This window comes from Saccoglossus kowalevskii, chromosome 11, assembly GCF_978046115.1.
Source record: "Saccoglossus kowalevskii chromosome 11, keSacKowa6.1, whole genome shotgun sequence".
Taxonomy (NCBI): domain Eukaryota; kingdom Metazoa; phylum Hemichordata; class Enteropneusta; family Harrimaniidae; genus Saccoglossus; species Saccoglossus kowalevskii.
Window position 1 is genome coordinate 27,395,166 of NC_140651.1, and position 17,204 is coordinate 27,412,369.

At 35.1% G+C, this 17,204-nt stretch overlaps 2 protein-coding genes across 2 annotated transcripts in view; one reads left to right on the forward strand and one right to left on the reverse strand.

Moving 5' to 3' along the window:
• Positions 1-10,611, forward strand: part of LOC100378833 (protein OSCP1-like) — an 84,899-nt gene extending 74,288 nt beyond the window's left edge. Inside the window, exon 9 of the mRNA XM_085505088.1 lies at positions 10,547-10,611. Coding sequence (XP_085361214.1) covers positions 10,547-10,579 — 33 coding nt within the window. The 3' untranslated portion in view covers positions 10,580-10,611. The remainder of the gene's footprint in view (positions 1-10,546) is intronic.
• Positions 495-16,515, reverse strand: LOC100378683 (tryptophan--tRNA ligase, mitochondrial-like). The gene is made up of 6 exons (XM_006821565.3): positions 16,402-16,515; positions 7,808-8,074; positions 7,170-7,250; positions 6,344-6,429; positions 1,274-1,392; positions 495-976 (listed from the first exon to the last, which is right to left on the reverse strand). The coding sequence occupies exons 1-6, from the start codon at positions 16,504-16,506 to the stop codon at positions 531-533; spliced, it is 1,104 nt and encodes a 367-aa protein (XP_006821628.3). The 5' UTR covers positions 16,507-16,515; the 3' UTR covers positions 495-530.
• Positions 16,516-17,204: the final 689 nt, after the last annotated feature.

The following is a 17,204-nucleotide window of genomic DNA, read 5'->3' on the forward strand; positions in this document are numbered from 1 at the left end:
TAACAACTGTTGAAATCAAAGCATATCACATGATATTTCTTAAATTAATTTATTTATAGTGGTCTTTCAATTATAACTATCATAAGTAAAACATTTTGATTCTGAAAAGTGATGTGGTTTAAAAAAAATTGTTTTGTATTAAAATTATTTAATATCACAAGATACAAGTTCAATATTTAACATCCATTAAAGTTTGATTTGAATCAACAAAACATCATCTGAAACAGAAAACATTCTACACCACATGTCACTGATAGAATTTAAAAAAAAAAAAAAAAAAATGCACAAGGCAGCTTTTAAATTGATGCATGATTGACTCGAAGCAAACCCTCAATTTTATTTTGTTTGAAACTCTTCACTGATCTACATATGAATGGTTGAAAGTTTTTAATGAAAAATTTCAGGCACTTCACTAGTCAGTATGGAGATAAAGGACCCACTGTTAGGTTGCTGAAATAGATACATAAACAATAGCAATCCTTGGACCAAGATCATTTCAGTTATTGAAGTTTAATCTTTTTAATAAACAATCACAAAAACCCAACAAGTTTTTTAACATCATTGTAAGTTTCCATGGCGATAGTCCTTGCTCTATCAGCGCCTAATTTTAAAATATCTTCAATATAATGTTTTTCCTGTTGTAACCTTGTAATTTCATCTCGTACCGGCGTCAATTTCTCAATCACTGCATCAGCAACAACCTTTTTATACTCTGCAGTTGTAAGATTCTTTACATCATCACAGATTTTATCGGGAGTTATTCCAGTGAAGGCAGAATGTATATTGATTATATTGGTGACCCCTAATCGGTCAGGGTCATAGGTCACAGCAGAGGTGAAATCAGTCACAGCTTTTCTGAATTTCATATGTATTTCCTTATCAGTGTCAGTGAGTTCAATTCTACTTAGATGAGAACTGTCAGATTTACTCATTTTACTCGATGGATCCCGTAAACTCTTCACTTTTTTTACTTCACCTGAAAAAAAAATATTGAAAAGGAATGTTTGGCAAACATCATCAGACCTGTCAGTTCAATTGAAAGCCCAGGAATAAAATTCTTCTGCTTCAGTTTAACTGACATTGACCATAATACAGCCGATGATAGGGAACACATCCATGTGAGAAATTCGTAAAAAGTAAAAACTACTATTAACAGAAGACAACTGGGATTGGTTGTTTGAAAAAATAATTACTCCAATGAAAGACAATCGAGACAGGCTTGGTGTCTGAAAAGTTTAAAAACAACATTGCATAAATTATGCTAAGTACTTACTGAACAACACCTGAGGTCTTGGGAAGAAATTGCCGTATAAATTATTGAAGACCCTTGCTATATCCTGAGTCAGTTCTACATGCTGTATCTGGTCATCTCCAACAGGCACATGGGTAGCTCTGAAAATATGAAATGTAATAATTATTATATTGTACTTACTGGATATGAAATATTTTATAATGATCGATGACTCATAATAAATACCATAACAGCAAATTAATACACAAATGTATGATTTCAACAAAGTAATTAATATTGCCATCGTATGCATATAGTCTGCCATGCTTGGGACAAAAAACAGATGGATTTGAATTTGAACATCAGTCAAAGCATGTCAGAGATATATGGCACTAGAACCACATTCATGTAAATTCCCTCTGAAAAATAAAATAACGTGCATCAGGAACCCATAATGTCTAATGTATGTACCAAGTTTGAACGAAATCCATCCATAAATGCAAGTAATGCTCGATATTTGATGATTTTTTAGCACAAAAATGGCTGCCATTTGGCCATTTTGAATCAGAATGTGAAACAAATTGATGTTCATATTTATAACATTATGTATGATGTATGTGTGAAGTTTGAATGTACCGGTAATTGGTCCAGGCATGTCCACGATATAGGTCCGGACACATGCATGCATGCACACACGGATGCACAGAGGTCAATCTACAAGTCCCTGTTTTCGAACTGCATCTGAACGGGGACTAAAAACAGAAACTGTGCCATGAATGGCTTGTTTTGTTTGATTCCACACATAACACATAATCTTGCAGGGAATTGAAAACAAGGAATTTTACCAATACGAACGACCACAATGTTTTGCAGATTCATAGTCTTACTAAAAAAAACTAAAAAAAAAGATGTTTCCTCTGACGTTCAATTTTACCTCACTGTGGGTGAAGACATGTTTATACATGATGACCATTTTATTAGCCATTTGTTAATATGTAATTACAATTTGTTAATTAATTTACTAGTGGAGACATTAGTATCAGTTGCAGTGTACTTAAATGCATACTAGAAGTTTATAAACACATACAGATGTTTACATTGTCACACTTATCACCTACTCAATTAGCTAGTGCATATTGTCATATCACAGTGTTTAATTATTGCTAAGTTATAGCTTGTCGTAATTTTGCGATATTTTACGGGGTATTTTCATCCTTATATAAGAAAATGCAAATTGCAAATATGAAATGATTATGCCCATACGCGTTCTCTAATAATAAAAATAAACATGGCTGCCACCAGGATTTGACCGGACTCACTGATTCTGTTCTAAACTTTTTTGATTTCAGCATTCCTATCATGTATCCTTGGAAGGAAAAGATGTATAATAATAAAGTTATTGAGGTATCCTCGTAATAACCTTATATTATATTATAGCATATATCAATACCAGTGGATTTTATGACGTCATTGCAGCAGATTATTCGCAATAATAACATTATTGAGCATCAATGCCCTGTACCATGGATATGAATACAATGTTGTTTTCAATAACAAAAAAAGGAGAAACTATTTAAAAAGAGGAGAAATTGTTAGATAACAAGTATTTAATACTAAAAATCGGCATCAAATAAAATGGTCCGTTGCCAATAACGAAATCCGTCAATTTTGTGAAGGCAACATCGTCTGCTCTGTACGCTAAAATGCGTTCAGTCGCAGCGTTTCATTTGGATATTTACATTGCAGACCAATTTCTGTATTTTCACACAGATCACCTACTCAATTAGCTAGTGCATATCTTCACATCACAGTGTTTAATTTCCAATGGTGAGAGTACATATAACTATGCACGCTGGCATTGTTGTCTCTCTGTGGCAGTATTACACAGAATAATAATTTGAAGATAAGTCAATTGTAATTATAAACAGTGTATACCAGTGGGTGAGAACTTTTAAACCAACTTAATTTCTGCACTGGGTACTATGATGTGCTGCAAGCATGCATTGCACTGCACTTCCCTTACAAAGTTTTCTATCTTCTGGCTCACTATTGTGGCTTATGATCATAGTTAACAATTTAGTCACTGTTTGATAACACTTACTACCATAAAACTAACTGCAGCTATTAAATAGTGATATATGATGACCCGGTACCCTCATTTTTTGAACTATGTTTGACTTTTATCTGCACTATTCATTTGATCTATGCTGCACTGACCTACTTGTTACTTCTGTTTGTTCAAAACTGGGTCACTAAAGAAAATCGGTCTCAGATAAATTGGCTTATGCAAATGACCAACAAACCGTATCAGGTCGATCAATCGAAGCTCAGTATTTGTGATGAAGATTTGTTTATAAAGTACAATCAAAGCTGATATGAATAACATCATAGGATCTCACAATGTTTTAGCCAATATTTACTGTCTTGTTTATAAATCCAAGATGTCTGACACTTCTAATTTATTCAATGTGCATTCAGAAAACCAATGAAAACAGTGCTCTTTCACTTTGTATTCAATGCATATTGCCGACCAAACCGAATAACCAAATTCAGATGGCCTGGACCATCAGAGCATAAAAATGGCCACTTTTGGTTTTCTTTGAAATCAATGCGTCTGCTAAATGACACGATAGACCAAATTTAACTTTTAACAACATAGAAAATTTGACAGTATTCCATTCACCAGTTATCTCATGATAAATGGCCGAAGAGGAAGAGGAAAATCTGAAAAATAACAAAAAGTTCTAATCTCCTATGTAGGTATAGGCATGGACCTCGAATAGGCTTCACCAATTGCTGACACTCTCAGGAATTGTGTTAACGCCATATTCTGCTTCCCAAACCCCAAAATTGTTAATACAATAAAGGGTTCCATTTGTAATACAAATCATGTATTGTCAATTCATCTTAATTTACTAATGGGGACACAATGCTATTGCAATCCCTGTATTTGAGTGTCAACTTTACAGAGAACAGATAATTATACATTATATTATAGCATTATCAATACCAGTGGATTTTATGACGTCATTGTAGCAGATTATTCGCAATAATGTATCCCATTATTGAGCATCAATGCCCCATACCATGGATATGAATACAATCATTTTTTTGCACACTGTTCAAAGGTTCAGTAGTGAATGTCTTGTTTGTTTGTTCAAGGTATGGACATTGCCTTTATAAGAACAGGATGTAGTACAGAGTCTCATTGTCGGTCCATTTTTATCTCAAGAATAATGTCACAGAATGTGCTTGTAATGATTGTCAAGTTTAGTATAGTTATGAATATAATAGTTAAACTTTGAAATGGACATTGAGTACAATATTTTGGGTGCTTAGCCTGCATTGGCTTAATGTTTGCACACACTTTGTTAACCTGTGATAAGGGTCTAGACCAGATTTTGAAAACTGGTCACCTTCTATGTTTAATAACCTATTGCATTACACTATATATATTATTAAATGAACAGTATCAAGTACATGATTTGTGGTGATTTGAAAATGTCTGCATTTTTAAAAAAAAATTAACCGAAAACTTCATATTTTTCAAGATATACAATTCCATATTCTAAATTTTCAATATCTTTACACTTATATACCAATATTATGTATTATTTAATATTTTACATTTACCTACAATTGTACTGGCTTAAAATTGAAGCAAACTGAAGCAAGGCAGGAGAGCTGTCAATCCCCATGTGCCATTATATCTGTGACATGAAAAAAAATGACCATTTTATTTCTGTAATGAAAAATTAAATGATCATTATTCTGTCACCAACTCCATCATTAAATAAAAAATTACTATTATTCTGACCAGTATAAAAATAGTGGTCATTATAACAACCAGTTTGAAAATACTGGTCAATATTTTGACCATTAAAAAAGTTCTGGTTGATATTCTGGCCATTAAAAAAATAGTGGCCATTATAATGGCCAGAAGTGACTTTTTAAAGAGGTCTGAGGGGTGAAAAAAAGTGTTATTGTGAAATGAAAAATTATTATCCCCTCCTCACTAACCTAAAAGTATAAATAAATATTCAAAAGTTGTAAAAATTAAAACTTACGAAACGCGACGGAATTTCCGAAAGTAAACCTGACGCTGTTAATGTTTGTTTTTTTATTTACTATACAGTTAGATTATAATCACCGTTGTTTTTCCTTCTAAAACACCAACTAGCTTCCCAGCCATATTCAATCGCTCACTACGCCTCTAAGTTTGTTTGCCTCTCGTAGAATTTGAAAATAACTATTACACACACAGGGCAGTGTGTGTCAATAACATCTGCCTTGATAATTTGAAAAGATTAGGGGGTGGGGTAATGATACGACTATGTACATGTACCCTGGGGCTATCTAGCGTAGCTTAGTGCAATACCGCAATGGATACCAAATAGGCGTACCAGTCATGGTGTGCCATTCGCTCAAGCAATCACTACAATACTACTTCACAGCACACATCATTTACTCGCAATGTAAATGATTTAAATACATGTACAATAATATTTGATGGATTAAAACTAGTTTCTTTCTTAGTTTGTCATATGAGATTGTGGAAACAATTTCTAGAAAGACCTTTTAAATTATGCAGATTCATTGGCCTGTGGCTGAGAAACTGTTTCGTTCACTGTGGATTTGTCTCCAAGTTTTCCGCTTTTTAGTGGCAGCAAATCCACTGGTATTGAACAACACTTAAAAATAATAACAATGATGAACTCCCCCACCAACCCACAATGAACTCAAGCACACTCAAGTTTGAATGTCTTTCGTATTTGGAAATTGTGCGTCACATTTACGCCACATTCAAAAATGTTCCTTTGTTTACTCCAGACACAGAATCGTGATGACGTGATGAAAATAGAATTCCATCACTGAATGCAAACATTCACACAGTGCAAAATATTCACTGTTGCCATTGCAGACTGTTATTGCTCATCAAATGAATACTACAAGTAGGAAAAAGATGTATAATAATAAGGTTATCACAAGAACACTGCATAGTATGCACTCAGGGAGTATGGGAATGGCACATGTTGGGTCAATACAATCACCGTATCTTCATGCATAATTTGCAGTATTCTCGAAATAACCTTATAGTAACCATCAACTTACTTATATAAGAGTATATCTGCACTCATTAATACTGGATATGTATACAATCCTACACATACTCCTTCTCTCCTTTTTGCACTCTTTGTCTGTGCATGGAAAATATTAAAAACAAAAATTACTGTGTTAACCTGAGTAATGGATACTGTGTAGAATTCCAGTATTTGGGCCTGTATATAACCTGTATTGATTCTATAATCTGTCTATCTGTATAATACAGTCTATAATCTGTTCACAGTATGTAGCCGCAGACTTATAATCTATTTTTTGTTGATTATTTATAGCTTTTTTGTAAAAACTGGAAATTTTCAATGAAAAGTTGACAGGTTTGCAAAAATGTTGTGTGTGAAATCAAATTCTGTACCAGTCTTAAAAGACAGGTAGATGATTGGCTTGGTAACAGGTAGGCTGGTACCATCCACTGTCAAAACAAATTGATCTCTTAATAAGACAGGCACTGAAGGATAATATTAATATGACACACTTTTACAAATAAGCATTTTTTATTACAAAGTGGAGAAATAGTTTGAGTTTATGTCCATAGTTCTAAAATGAACAGAGGGTAGTTTCAGAAGCAACAAGTGTTGCCGGGTTACATATGATATTATAGAAGATGACAAAAATCAGTTAAAGTGCGACAGTCGTCGTGCCGCGTCCTGTTCGATATGTAAAATACATTGTTTATTTACATGGAATTCGAACACGCGTGACAACCACCGCGCTTTAAGATATGAAAAACCATACTGTGAACAATATCTTCATTCAATATTTCACCTTATTGATTGATGTATGGCATAGATATTAATTAATTCTATAATATTGTAAATACCTTCCATTGTGGTAAATGTCCTAACCTTTTCATTGTTGTTATACATCCTAACACCCAGGCTAATTCAGCATGCTGTTGAACCTATCATATGTAAAAAAAATTGTGCATTATTTGAATAAAACGGCAAATATCAGTTAACGAAATAAACATTTTTGGTTCAAATTCACCTATGGTAAAAATGCTGGATGGGAAATTTGTAATTTATTTAAAATCTGAATACGCAGCCTACTGACACAATAATAAATTGAAAAATAATACATTGAAAAAGTTACCTTGAAAAATATCTTTCTATAGTTGAGGAATTTGTAATTTGGCAAACTAAAACTTATAATTTATAAACAAAATAAGTGAAAAATTAAAAAAAGTCACACTGAAAAAAAAAAATCAAATCACCAATCAATCATAATTGGGCAAATCAGCTAAACAAGTCATTGTCGATGACATACATGTACATGTAGTCCCTGTCTGTATTTGGCTCGATTAACATTTGAGGGCATAACATTATGTCTTGTTTTTGTAACAACTTTGAACAAAGGCATGTCTGAGATTGGTTAAGGACACAAAAATATAACCACCATAGCCACCAGTAGTAGACATACTAGTACTTCTAAATACAGTACATGCATGTTTATACTCACAGCTGACTGCTGAAAAAGAATAGACTTCTTTGGATCAATCCCACAAGCCAACAAACATGCTACCATGTCATAAATATTGTTCTTCAATTGTTGTGGATCTTGTGGTAACGTTATAGAATGCATATCAACCACGCAAAAAATCACTTCATCTTGCTGACTCGCTTCTTGTAGTCGAACCCAGTTAGTAACAGCGCCCAGGTAATTACCGATGTGTGGGATGCCAGTTGGCTGAATACCAGAAAATATTCTTTTTGGAAATGCATCATCCTGGACAGAAAAAAACTATTGTTTCATTATAATGAATAATGAATACCGGTAATGAGTTTATTTCACAACAAATAAACAAATAAAAATCAGTGGTACATTACTAATATAATATAAGGAATTTGTGGTGGGGATCACTGAAATAGTTCTACCGAACTAGTCGAGTCAGTGACCCATTTTTATGATAATATAAATCAATAAATAAATAATATGTACATGAAGGCACTGCTTACATAACGATAAATGCAAAGAAAACAAATGGGAAAAAAGTGTCTGCCTTGGGCTAATCCCATAAGCGAAGTCCCCCGAATTGGTGTTAATGCCAGCCTAATGGGGAAGAATGGGGATGGTGGCGGGTGAATAAAACGAGAATAGCTTAAGCTCCGCAACACTTTCAGGCTACTTCCAATATGGCGCCAGAAACAAACTGATTGTGATGTTGAGCCACGCGAGAAAGTGCGAGATCTATGTAAATATCACGCTAGAGAGCATGAGATTTGAGTCATAAACATGGTTTAATATTACACATTAAACCTGTATTTATGACACAAACACAAGAGCATGTACATGAACCAATAATTTATTTGGCAAATAGGGGGGCACACCACAAGACCATCGTACACAAAAGTGAGACAATGCATAACAGACTGATAAGATGGTCCCTGGTGCCGCCCCTAAAATGTAGAACAAAGCAGGTGTAAACTAGCTGGCTTACAGTTTCTAAACTAAAATACAAACTAGACTAAGACTGAAAACATGTTGGTTGGTGCAGCATAGCTGCATGATGTTAGTATGGAATGGCAGATTGCAGCATGACTGCAACTGGAAAGTATAGGCAGCGAGTGCTGCGGCTACACCATGGTTATGCAGCGGGGGCTGCATGAAGTTAAGAGGTTATGGGTAGAGACAGCGGGGGCTGCAACTACTGAGTTTAGACATTGATGCAGCGAGGGCTGCCTGTGAAGTCGTTAATGAGGTATAAGTAATTACAATAATAAAATTAACAATAATAAAACCCACGCAAAATATACCTAAGAAAAATATGAATGATCTTGGGGGGATATGAGCTAATCCCATAAGCGAAGTCCCTGAAATGATGCAATTGTTTATAATACATTGTAATAATAATATAATATCGTAAGAATGAATAGAAACAGTGAAAAAGAAATTAACCTTGAAGGAAAGCAGTAGGACGACTAAATTAAATTAAATTTAATTAAATTAAATCATATTATAAATTACCATACTAAACAACTGTAGCACCTACTCATTTGCAAGTGCAAAAAAATGAATTATGTCACTTAGGATTAGGATGAAAACAACTTTAATTTAATTACTAAGTTACATATTTCAAAAACTGTTGCTGATTGCAAAAATACATAGTACAGACAAAAAACCCTGAGTGGGGAGTAACATGTAAATGAGCAAAACAATGGGTCACATGACCAAGTGGTAAAAATTACAAAATGGTGGTAAATATGCAAATCCCTAACAGAATTTGTAGAATCATTGCTACCAGATATGCATGTGATCCATATTATAATTAGATGTCAGTTTACTAACGACGTAAACAGTTCATTGTGTGGGGGAGGGGGGATCAAGCATTTGAAATTAACAAGTCATTGAAAATGACACAGTCCCCGTTAAATTTTTGAAAGTTCTCTTTGTGCTTGTCGCGAATGTGTCCCTGAAACTTGAGTCCAAAGTGGCGTAAACAACAGATTGTTTATTTACATCAAATTCAAACACGTGTTGCGTGACGACCCATTCAGTTTAAGACATAGCAAAGAAAAACATAGATCACAAGTGAAAGCACAAAGTTATCACATTTTAAACAAACAAGATGGCCGCCAGTCGGCCATATTTGATCAAATTGCAAATTGAATTGACATGTACATGTATCCATTTATGACATGCTAAATATCAATGAAAATGATACATGGGTGACAGAGATATAGTAATATGGCCAAAAATAAAAACAGCCGTTTCATTTGACTTGCACTGACTAGCAATTTTTGTTGGCTTTGGTGCCAGTCTGCTTGGCTGGCTGTGGTGGCCAGACTACATGGCTGGCTGTGGTGGCCAGTCTACATCACTATTAGTGGTAACCAGACTAAATGTTTAGTGTGTATGTGTTTTATCATTCACACCTACCCATACATACAGCAACACATTTACTGCGCATTCCAACATGTACATGTCAGAATAAGCTTAGTACACAGCTTTATATCTAATAAATCATTCAAATATATAGAAGTATCATAATAAGTTGGCTGTGTCTTTGGGGCACTTTATTCCTGAGCTTCCTTTCCGCTACACTTGGGTACAAACTGTACCTGAGCAGGAAGTAACTATGCGGTGTATTTTTAGGTATGCGTATTAAATCTATAAGAGGTGTTTGCAGGATAACACAGCATCATACAAATACATACTCATTATTATTAAACTATATTCAACAAACATTTTTCATTATAGCCATGCCTTGAATGGCAGCATGAATGCCCATGAATGGCAGCAGCTCTGACAACAGATTCTATGATGTCATACTTTACCCATAATCCTTTACTTGAAAATCAAGATGGCTGACTACATAATACTGATGAAAAGTTGAATATCTAGAGAATGAAAAGTGATATAAAAAAACTGTAAATTGCATTCTTCTACATTTGTGGAGCTTTTTCTTGAGGGGTCAATATGTTGTTTGGTTTGATGTTCCCTTTAAAAAACCTTAAGTTAGTTCCTAATGTGTACTAGTGCTTTCTTCAAAGCATTCTGTCATGGGTAATTGCTTTCCATGAGTTGACATTCATTCATTCATTCATTCATTCATTCATTCATTCATTTATTTGTTTATTTGTTTATTTCACCAGTATGACCATATTTACAGAACTTAAAAAATACAATGAAAATACATAATGAAAAGTGATCTATAAGATTTAGATATAAACATGAAGAAAATATTATGTGTGATAATAATATAAACAAACTACTGGTACTACGAATTTATATGCAGAAGAAAAGAAAAAAATGCTGTTGTTGATATTTTTGAGGGAGTCTGGAAGTGAATTCCAGTGTTTTACTGCAGCGAAATAAAATTATGTTGTGAAAATATGTTGATATTGCAGCTCCTATGGCTTGCCTTCAGATTGTCTCTGTATTGTTTTAAGAGTCTTCTCTGGTTGCATGAGGTGTATGTTTAGCTATGGGCAGTATCCAGGATAATAAAATGGAGCCATAAAAAGACCTACATGTACTTATTATTTATTAAACTGGGCCGTAAACATTTCACACTATTGCCATGTACTTGTACATGTATGTAATCAATACACGACAATAAAAACCAAGAACCAAGAATAATTAATGTTGTATTTTATCATAAAGTAATAATTTTAAGACTGCTGAAACACTGCATGGTTCACTGATAGTGAAAGTACTGTAATTGTCCAGGTAAGCGTCCATGCCCGGGCAACCCCCCCCCCCATTTTGATACAATAAAGAAATTGATCGAGGTCATTTTTCTTGTCACTTTTTTGTGATTAGACTTGCCAAGCTGTTTTGTTCGACGGTGACAGTGACGCCGACTTGGACTTTGAGGGTTTTGACTTTGAGGAAGAGGGCAATTAATGAATGTAATGACAAGGTTTTTTTAAACAACTATGAACTTTCATAATTTTGTGAATTATTATTGTTCGTGTATGACTGTTGATCCGGTATTTGTCAAAACCGGAATTTTTTTTACGCAGTTTAATTTAACCCCTGACATTTTAGTTCATTTTGAGTTCACACGTATTGGGCCTGTTTGCGGCAGGGAAATTCTATTTCAAATGATTCCTCACTGTCGATTTTTATTATTTCTGGTTTATTTGTCACATTAATGTCATTATAAGCAATAAATTATAAATTAAATTTTTCATTTATTTCCATTTCATGTTTGCTATTCTATTCCCTACCACAGTTCCATCTGGGTTCTGTCGATTTTCGTTTTTTTGCAGGGAATGTCCGGGCATAAGCCCACCCCTATTTTTTGCAATTTTCCATGTTCAGGACCCGGAGAACTACGGTAATCAAAACAAAAATTATGTTTGGCCTGATGAGTATGTCAAAACATATCATAAACAATAAGAGGTGAAGGAAAGTTGCTTTTCTGTCATGAACTCACAGAAACTTGCAGTCATGACAGAAAGAGTGCCCCCCCCCCCAAAAAAAACAACAATTCTTAATAAGTCATGGGCCTTTGGCTGAATATGCTTTATTACATTGCAGTAGCCTAGAACACATATTAAATAACAATCTGGGCTTCTGCTAGCACATTGCCAGCAGACAATTGTAAATTTCCTTTAGATTAGGCTACAGTAAATTATGTCACTTTTGTCACAAATGACTAAGAGTAATTTCAAACCATGAATTATTCTGTGAAAATGATTCACAATCAAAGCATGGCATTTATCCCACAGAAATGTGTACGTTATCATAGCACATTCAATTTTGACAATTCATGATTTTTCAGTTTGAAAAAGTCTAAGAAAACAATGTATTTGTCAATGTGGCCACACTGAGTACATGAAAACAAATGTGCGGTTATGTTCCTTATTTTTAATCTGCATATCCTAATAAGGAGGCATGCTTGCTGTAACTTGAACATTACCAGGTTTATGACAAGAAGAATGAGTCTATATTGATGAGTTGATGCAACAAAACAGCAATATCTAATTTGGTTTAAAACCCACAAGTGCTTTCCCAATTTTATTTTTAACCTTTTCACCACCAGACTTTGTTACCCAAGTAGTTCTGCACCTTTTTCTTATACATATATTCTTCAATATTTCTGGAAATGAACCCTAATTTGGAGCCAATAGAAAAAATTTGAGTCAATTTTTACTACAAAATTTGGCTATTTTAATCCCAATCTTCTAAAGGAAAGTGTAAACCATAAACTGGACTATTTTGTGAATTTGTGATGAAATGACAGAACTGGTGGTGAAAAGGTTAAAGCAACACTGCCCTGTGGAGATGTGCTTCTATTTCTAAATAACACAAAAATTGAGGGGTGTTTATCATAGATCTAAATATCAATACGGTCAATTCAGTTTCAATCTGATGGTAAAACAGAAAATTAGTCAATCCTATTCTTTGGGAGAGTAGAAAATGTTGAACACTTGTCATTTATCTAGTAATTAAATTGGAAATGGCAATGACACTAAGGTCAAATAAAATAAATAATGTCTTACCTACCTACCCATTATAGGTGGTAAAAAGTTTATTTTATGCTCAAAATGGACTCAAGATCATTTACTTTTATACAAACTAAATGTAGTTATGACCAAGTTAGCAAACTTGATCACTAATTCGTTGACAGCTTTGGTTTTGCAGATTTGATCTTCACAAACAATTTTACATACTTTTCAGTCCTGTAAAACAGGAGTCATAGTAAGTCATAGTTTTTAGATATTACTAGCATTTGATGGTGACAGAATAAAGGGTAATATTCGTTAACAGTGTTGGTCCTTTGCTTCAGGCAGTTGGGGAATTTTTGAGTTAGTTTACTACTGAGACTTACTGTAAGGAAATATTTTCTGAAAATATTTTTTTTCAATTCTGTAGGTTAAAGTATGAAAAATAAAATAAAAATCCCTGTCTATGTACCTAGTATTTTTGAAATTATGTACAATTACTCATAATTCTAAGAAAACCCCAAAAGCAGTCTATCGGCTCTGATGTCATGCATGTTCAGAAAGTAATCTGATCCACACTCGGGTTGGAAAAATTAATTTTCTTTTTATATATTTAATTTTTTACCATTGGTGAACTGCAAGAGTTTTGACCAAGTTCTCATACTGCCACAGAAACAGTTTGACTATACATATATCTAGTGTAATATAATGCTTCTTTTCCAAAATTTTAAACAATGTCAAGTCAAAATTACATACCGGTACATGTTAATAAGACAAAAACATTTTTTTTTTGGAATGCGAGTGTCCACGTCCACAACAGTCAAAATTATGTTACATGCTTTGTCAGAGTTGAATATTTTTACTGTTATGACTATAAGACCCTGCTTTGAGCAATGTTTATGTTCAGGACTGTGTATATTCTTGTACATTCAGGTGAAGACCATTAATGAGATAACATGAAACCATGGAATATACACATACACAGTTTTGACAGTGTCATTTTGAAGTTGTATTATCTGTTAAATTTAGTCTTTAGCAAGTCGTAAAATGAGCTGTGAACTGAAATCAATTACATGTGTCTATACCTGACCAATTTATTATCAGGAATATATGCGGTGTGTGAAATGTGGGAAGTGGATACATGGGAGATGTGCAAAGATAAAGAGGGTGACCCAAATATTGGCAAGGGATTTTGCGTGTGGAAGATGTAAGAATGGAGTTGGAAGGGTGGTGGAACAGGAAGAAAAGTTGTGTGATGAGGTTGAGTCAGTGAAGGAGTTTACATACCTGGGGGACAAGGTAAGTGTGGGTGGTGGGTGTGAGGCGGCTGTGACAGCTAGAGCAAGGTTTGCTTGGGTGAAGTTTAGGGAATGTGGAGAGCTACTATATGGGAAGAGAATTCCCTTGGAGATGAAAGGAATAGTCTATAAGAGTTGTGTGAGATCAGCATTGCTGTATGGGAGCGAGACATGGTGTTTGAGTGAAAATAAGTTGGGTATTTTAAGGAGGACAGAGAGAGCGATGGTGAGAGTGATGTGTGGGGTGAAGTTGATGGACAGAAAGATAATGAGGACTTGATGCAGATGTTGGGTTTGAGGGAAGCGGTAGATCGGTTGGCGAAGGCAAATGGGGTACGTTGGTATGGGCATGTGCTGAGGAGGGAGGATGGGCATGTATTAAGAAGGGCCCTTGATTTAGAGGTGAGCGGTCCAAGGAAAAGGGAAAGGCCAAAGAAGACGTGGAAGATGCAAGTGGAGGAGGAGAGTAGGAAGGTTGGGATGAGGATGAGGGATGCTTTAAATCGTGCAAAGTGGAGGGAGGGGGTAAGAGCGATTGCCACTAGTTTAAGGTGAATCCGGCCACCCTCGTCTTCGGGGACCAAACCGGATTTAAAACTCTGGACTACTACCGGTACTACTACTACTATATGCAGTTTTGAATCCTGCTTTAAAAAATGTATGCAACTATACAACTATCATAGAACAAGAAAAAATGATAAATGAAATTGGTGTTCATCAAACAAATCCATTGACTTCCTTTGCAGCGAATTTTGAAGTTTTGTGTATTATGCGCCAGTCAACACAATCCCCTTGTGCAAAAAAAAGTGTCTTACTTCCATGATCATCACTTAACTCATTCCCTCCACCCTTTATTAATATTTTTTGCTTTGTCTTTCTATCTACTTCTTGTGTCTGAAACACAAGTGTGCATACACGAATCGAGATACTGTCCCAACTTTGCCCAATGTGTATGTAATCCTGATGTTATTCTCAATAGCTTTAACCCGAATAATCCAAGCCTCTGGAGCTGCTGTGAGAATCAATGTCCTGTGATTAACCAAATGCAATGTACTTCTCCTATAACACTGAGGTGGGTCATGGTTTACGTTGACCGGTGAGAAAAGAGAATAATATTTATTGACACAACACTGACAGTCGTAATGAATGCAAAACATAGAGCAGCATTAACAAAATCAGGAATTAGAGCACATAATTAATTAAGAAACAGTGCAATACAAAAACAATTCCCAGCAGTGGTAGGAAGTGCACAGTGTGCAACCAAAATGAGATTGAAGATGAGAATGAGATGCACTTTCTACTTGAATGCAAGTTTTATGGAACACTAAAATGTTAACAATACAACAACAACAACAAAAATGCTAATAAGATGGTTACCACGGTAACAAGATGGTTACCATTGTAATAGGATGGTTACCATGGTAATAAGATGGTTACCATTCAGTGAACTCATCTTTTGAGCCAATATCCAAAAACAATACAACTGTGCAATTATGTGCACCTCCCCTTACGTAACTCTACCTCTACCTCCAGCGCTCCCCAATTTCAATGTATATGTCCATCCTAATGACACCTATACTATAGTTACATGTATCTAGAGGGGCTATATACATTTGAAATGGGAAGGCGGGGAGTGGGGGTTAAATCAAGGGTTAGGAATGGGGGTACGAAAGAAACCCTTCCAGAGTGAAACTGAGCAGGATTTCAGTCCTGTCGGTTAATATCCTTTATATGACCCCCGCCATTTGGCAGCGGATCCGATCTCGTCAACCGACTGTGAATTAACAGTTACCAAATAATTAAAGAAACTACAATGGTGCTTTCATTCATGATCTAAGTAAAGAGACTTGAAATATATTACCTGAGTGTCGTTACTCGTAGTTGAACAACGCCTTATTCCTGCAACACGACAGAAAGACGTCAAAATAATACGAAGTCTCGCATGTCCTCTCATGGGGAGCGCCATTTTGAAAACTGAATCATGGGAGTCGTGTAGCCCAATTAGAAATGAGATATCAAGTGTTTCTTATTACAACGAATGTAATTCTACGTAAGTTTAGCTACACTTGTCTTACTTGAGAGTAACCGCTCAGAGACCGGCGAAACAAAATGCCAAAGGAGTTTAGTGCAAAACAGTCACGAGTACTATTATTTCCGGGTATCTATGCACAATACATTATTGGACCGAAAACTGTGAAAAACAAGTGACAAAATAATAATATTTCTTTTACTGTTGGCATACGTTAGAAGTCGGTATTAAAGAAATATGAGCCGTGTTCAATTTATTGTCAATACTATTCGTGGAAATACGTCGAGATGACAAAATATGCCACAGTGTCGTAGTTGCTTATGTTGGTCGATCAGAATACATTATGGATGTGTTTTTTTGTACGGATGTTTTTTTTTAAATGTTTTTGTGCCAGGCGACAGTTCTGGACATTGGATGTCACTGTTGTCTCTCCTAATTGCTAGTGCTGACACATAGTGCATTTTGCCACAGAAGTCATATTCATGTTTGGGACTACATGACAGGGCTGTGTGGCCATCTCTCTGTCAAATGGCAATTTTAATGCGCTATCCTGGCGTCAACCAGGCTCAGTCGAACACAAGCACCTACGGACCTTAACCAAGGTTCCCCCAAAGTCGCATTCGTTAGTGAATGAA

Bases quoted from the DNA above. Each gene is read 5' to 3' on its own strand.
- LOC100378683 (XM_006821565.3), bottom strand. From the start codon at position 16,506: ATGGCGCTCCCCATGAGAGGACATGCGAGACTTCGTATTATTTTGACG. The intron at 7,251-7,807 runs GTGAGTATAAAC...TACATATGATAG, and splicing joins TTCTTTTTCAGCAGTCAGCT to GTTCAACAGCATGCTGAATT. The intron at 6,430-7,169 runs GTATTTACAATA...TTCCATGCACAG, and splicing joins GACATTTACCACAATGGAAG to ACAAAGAGTGCAAAAAGGAG.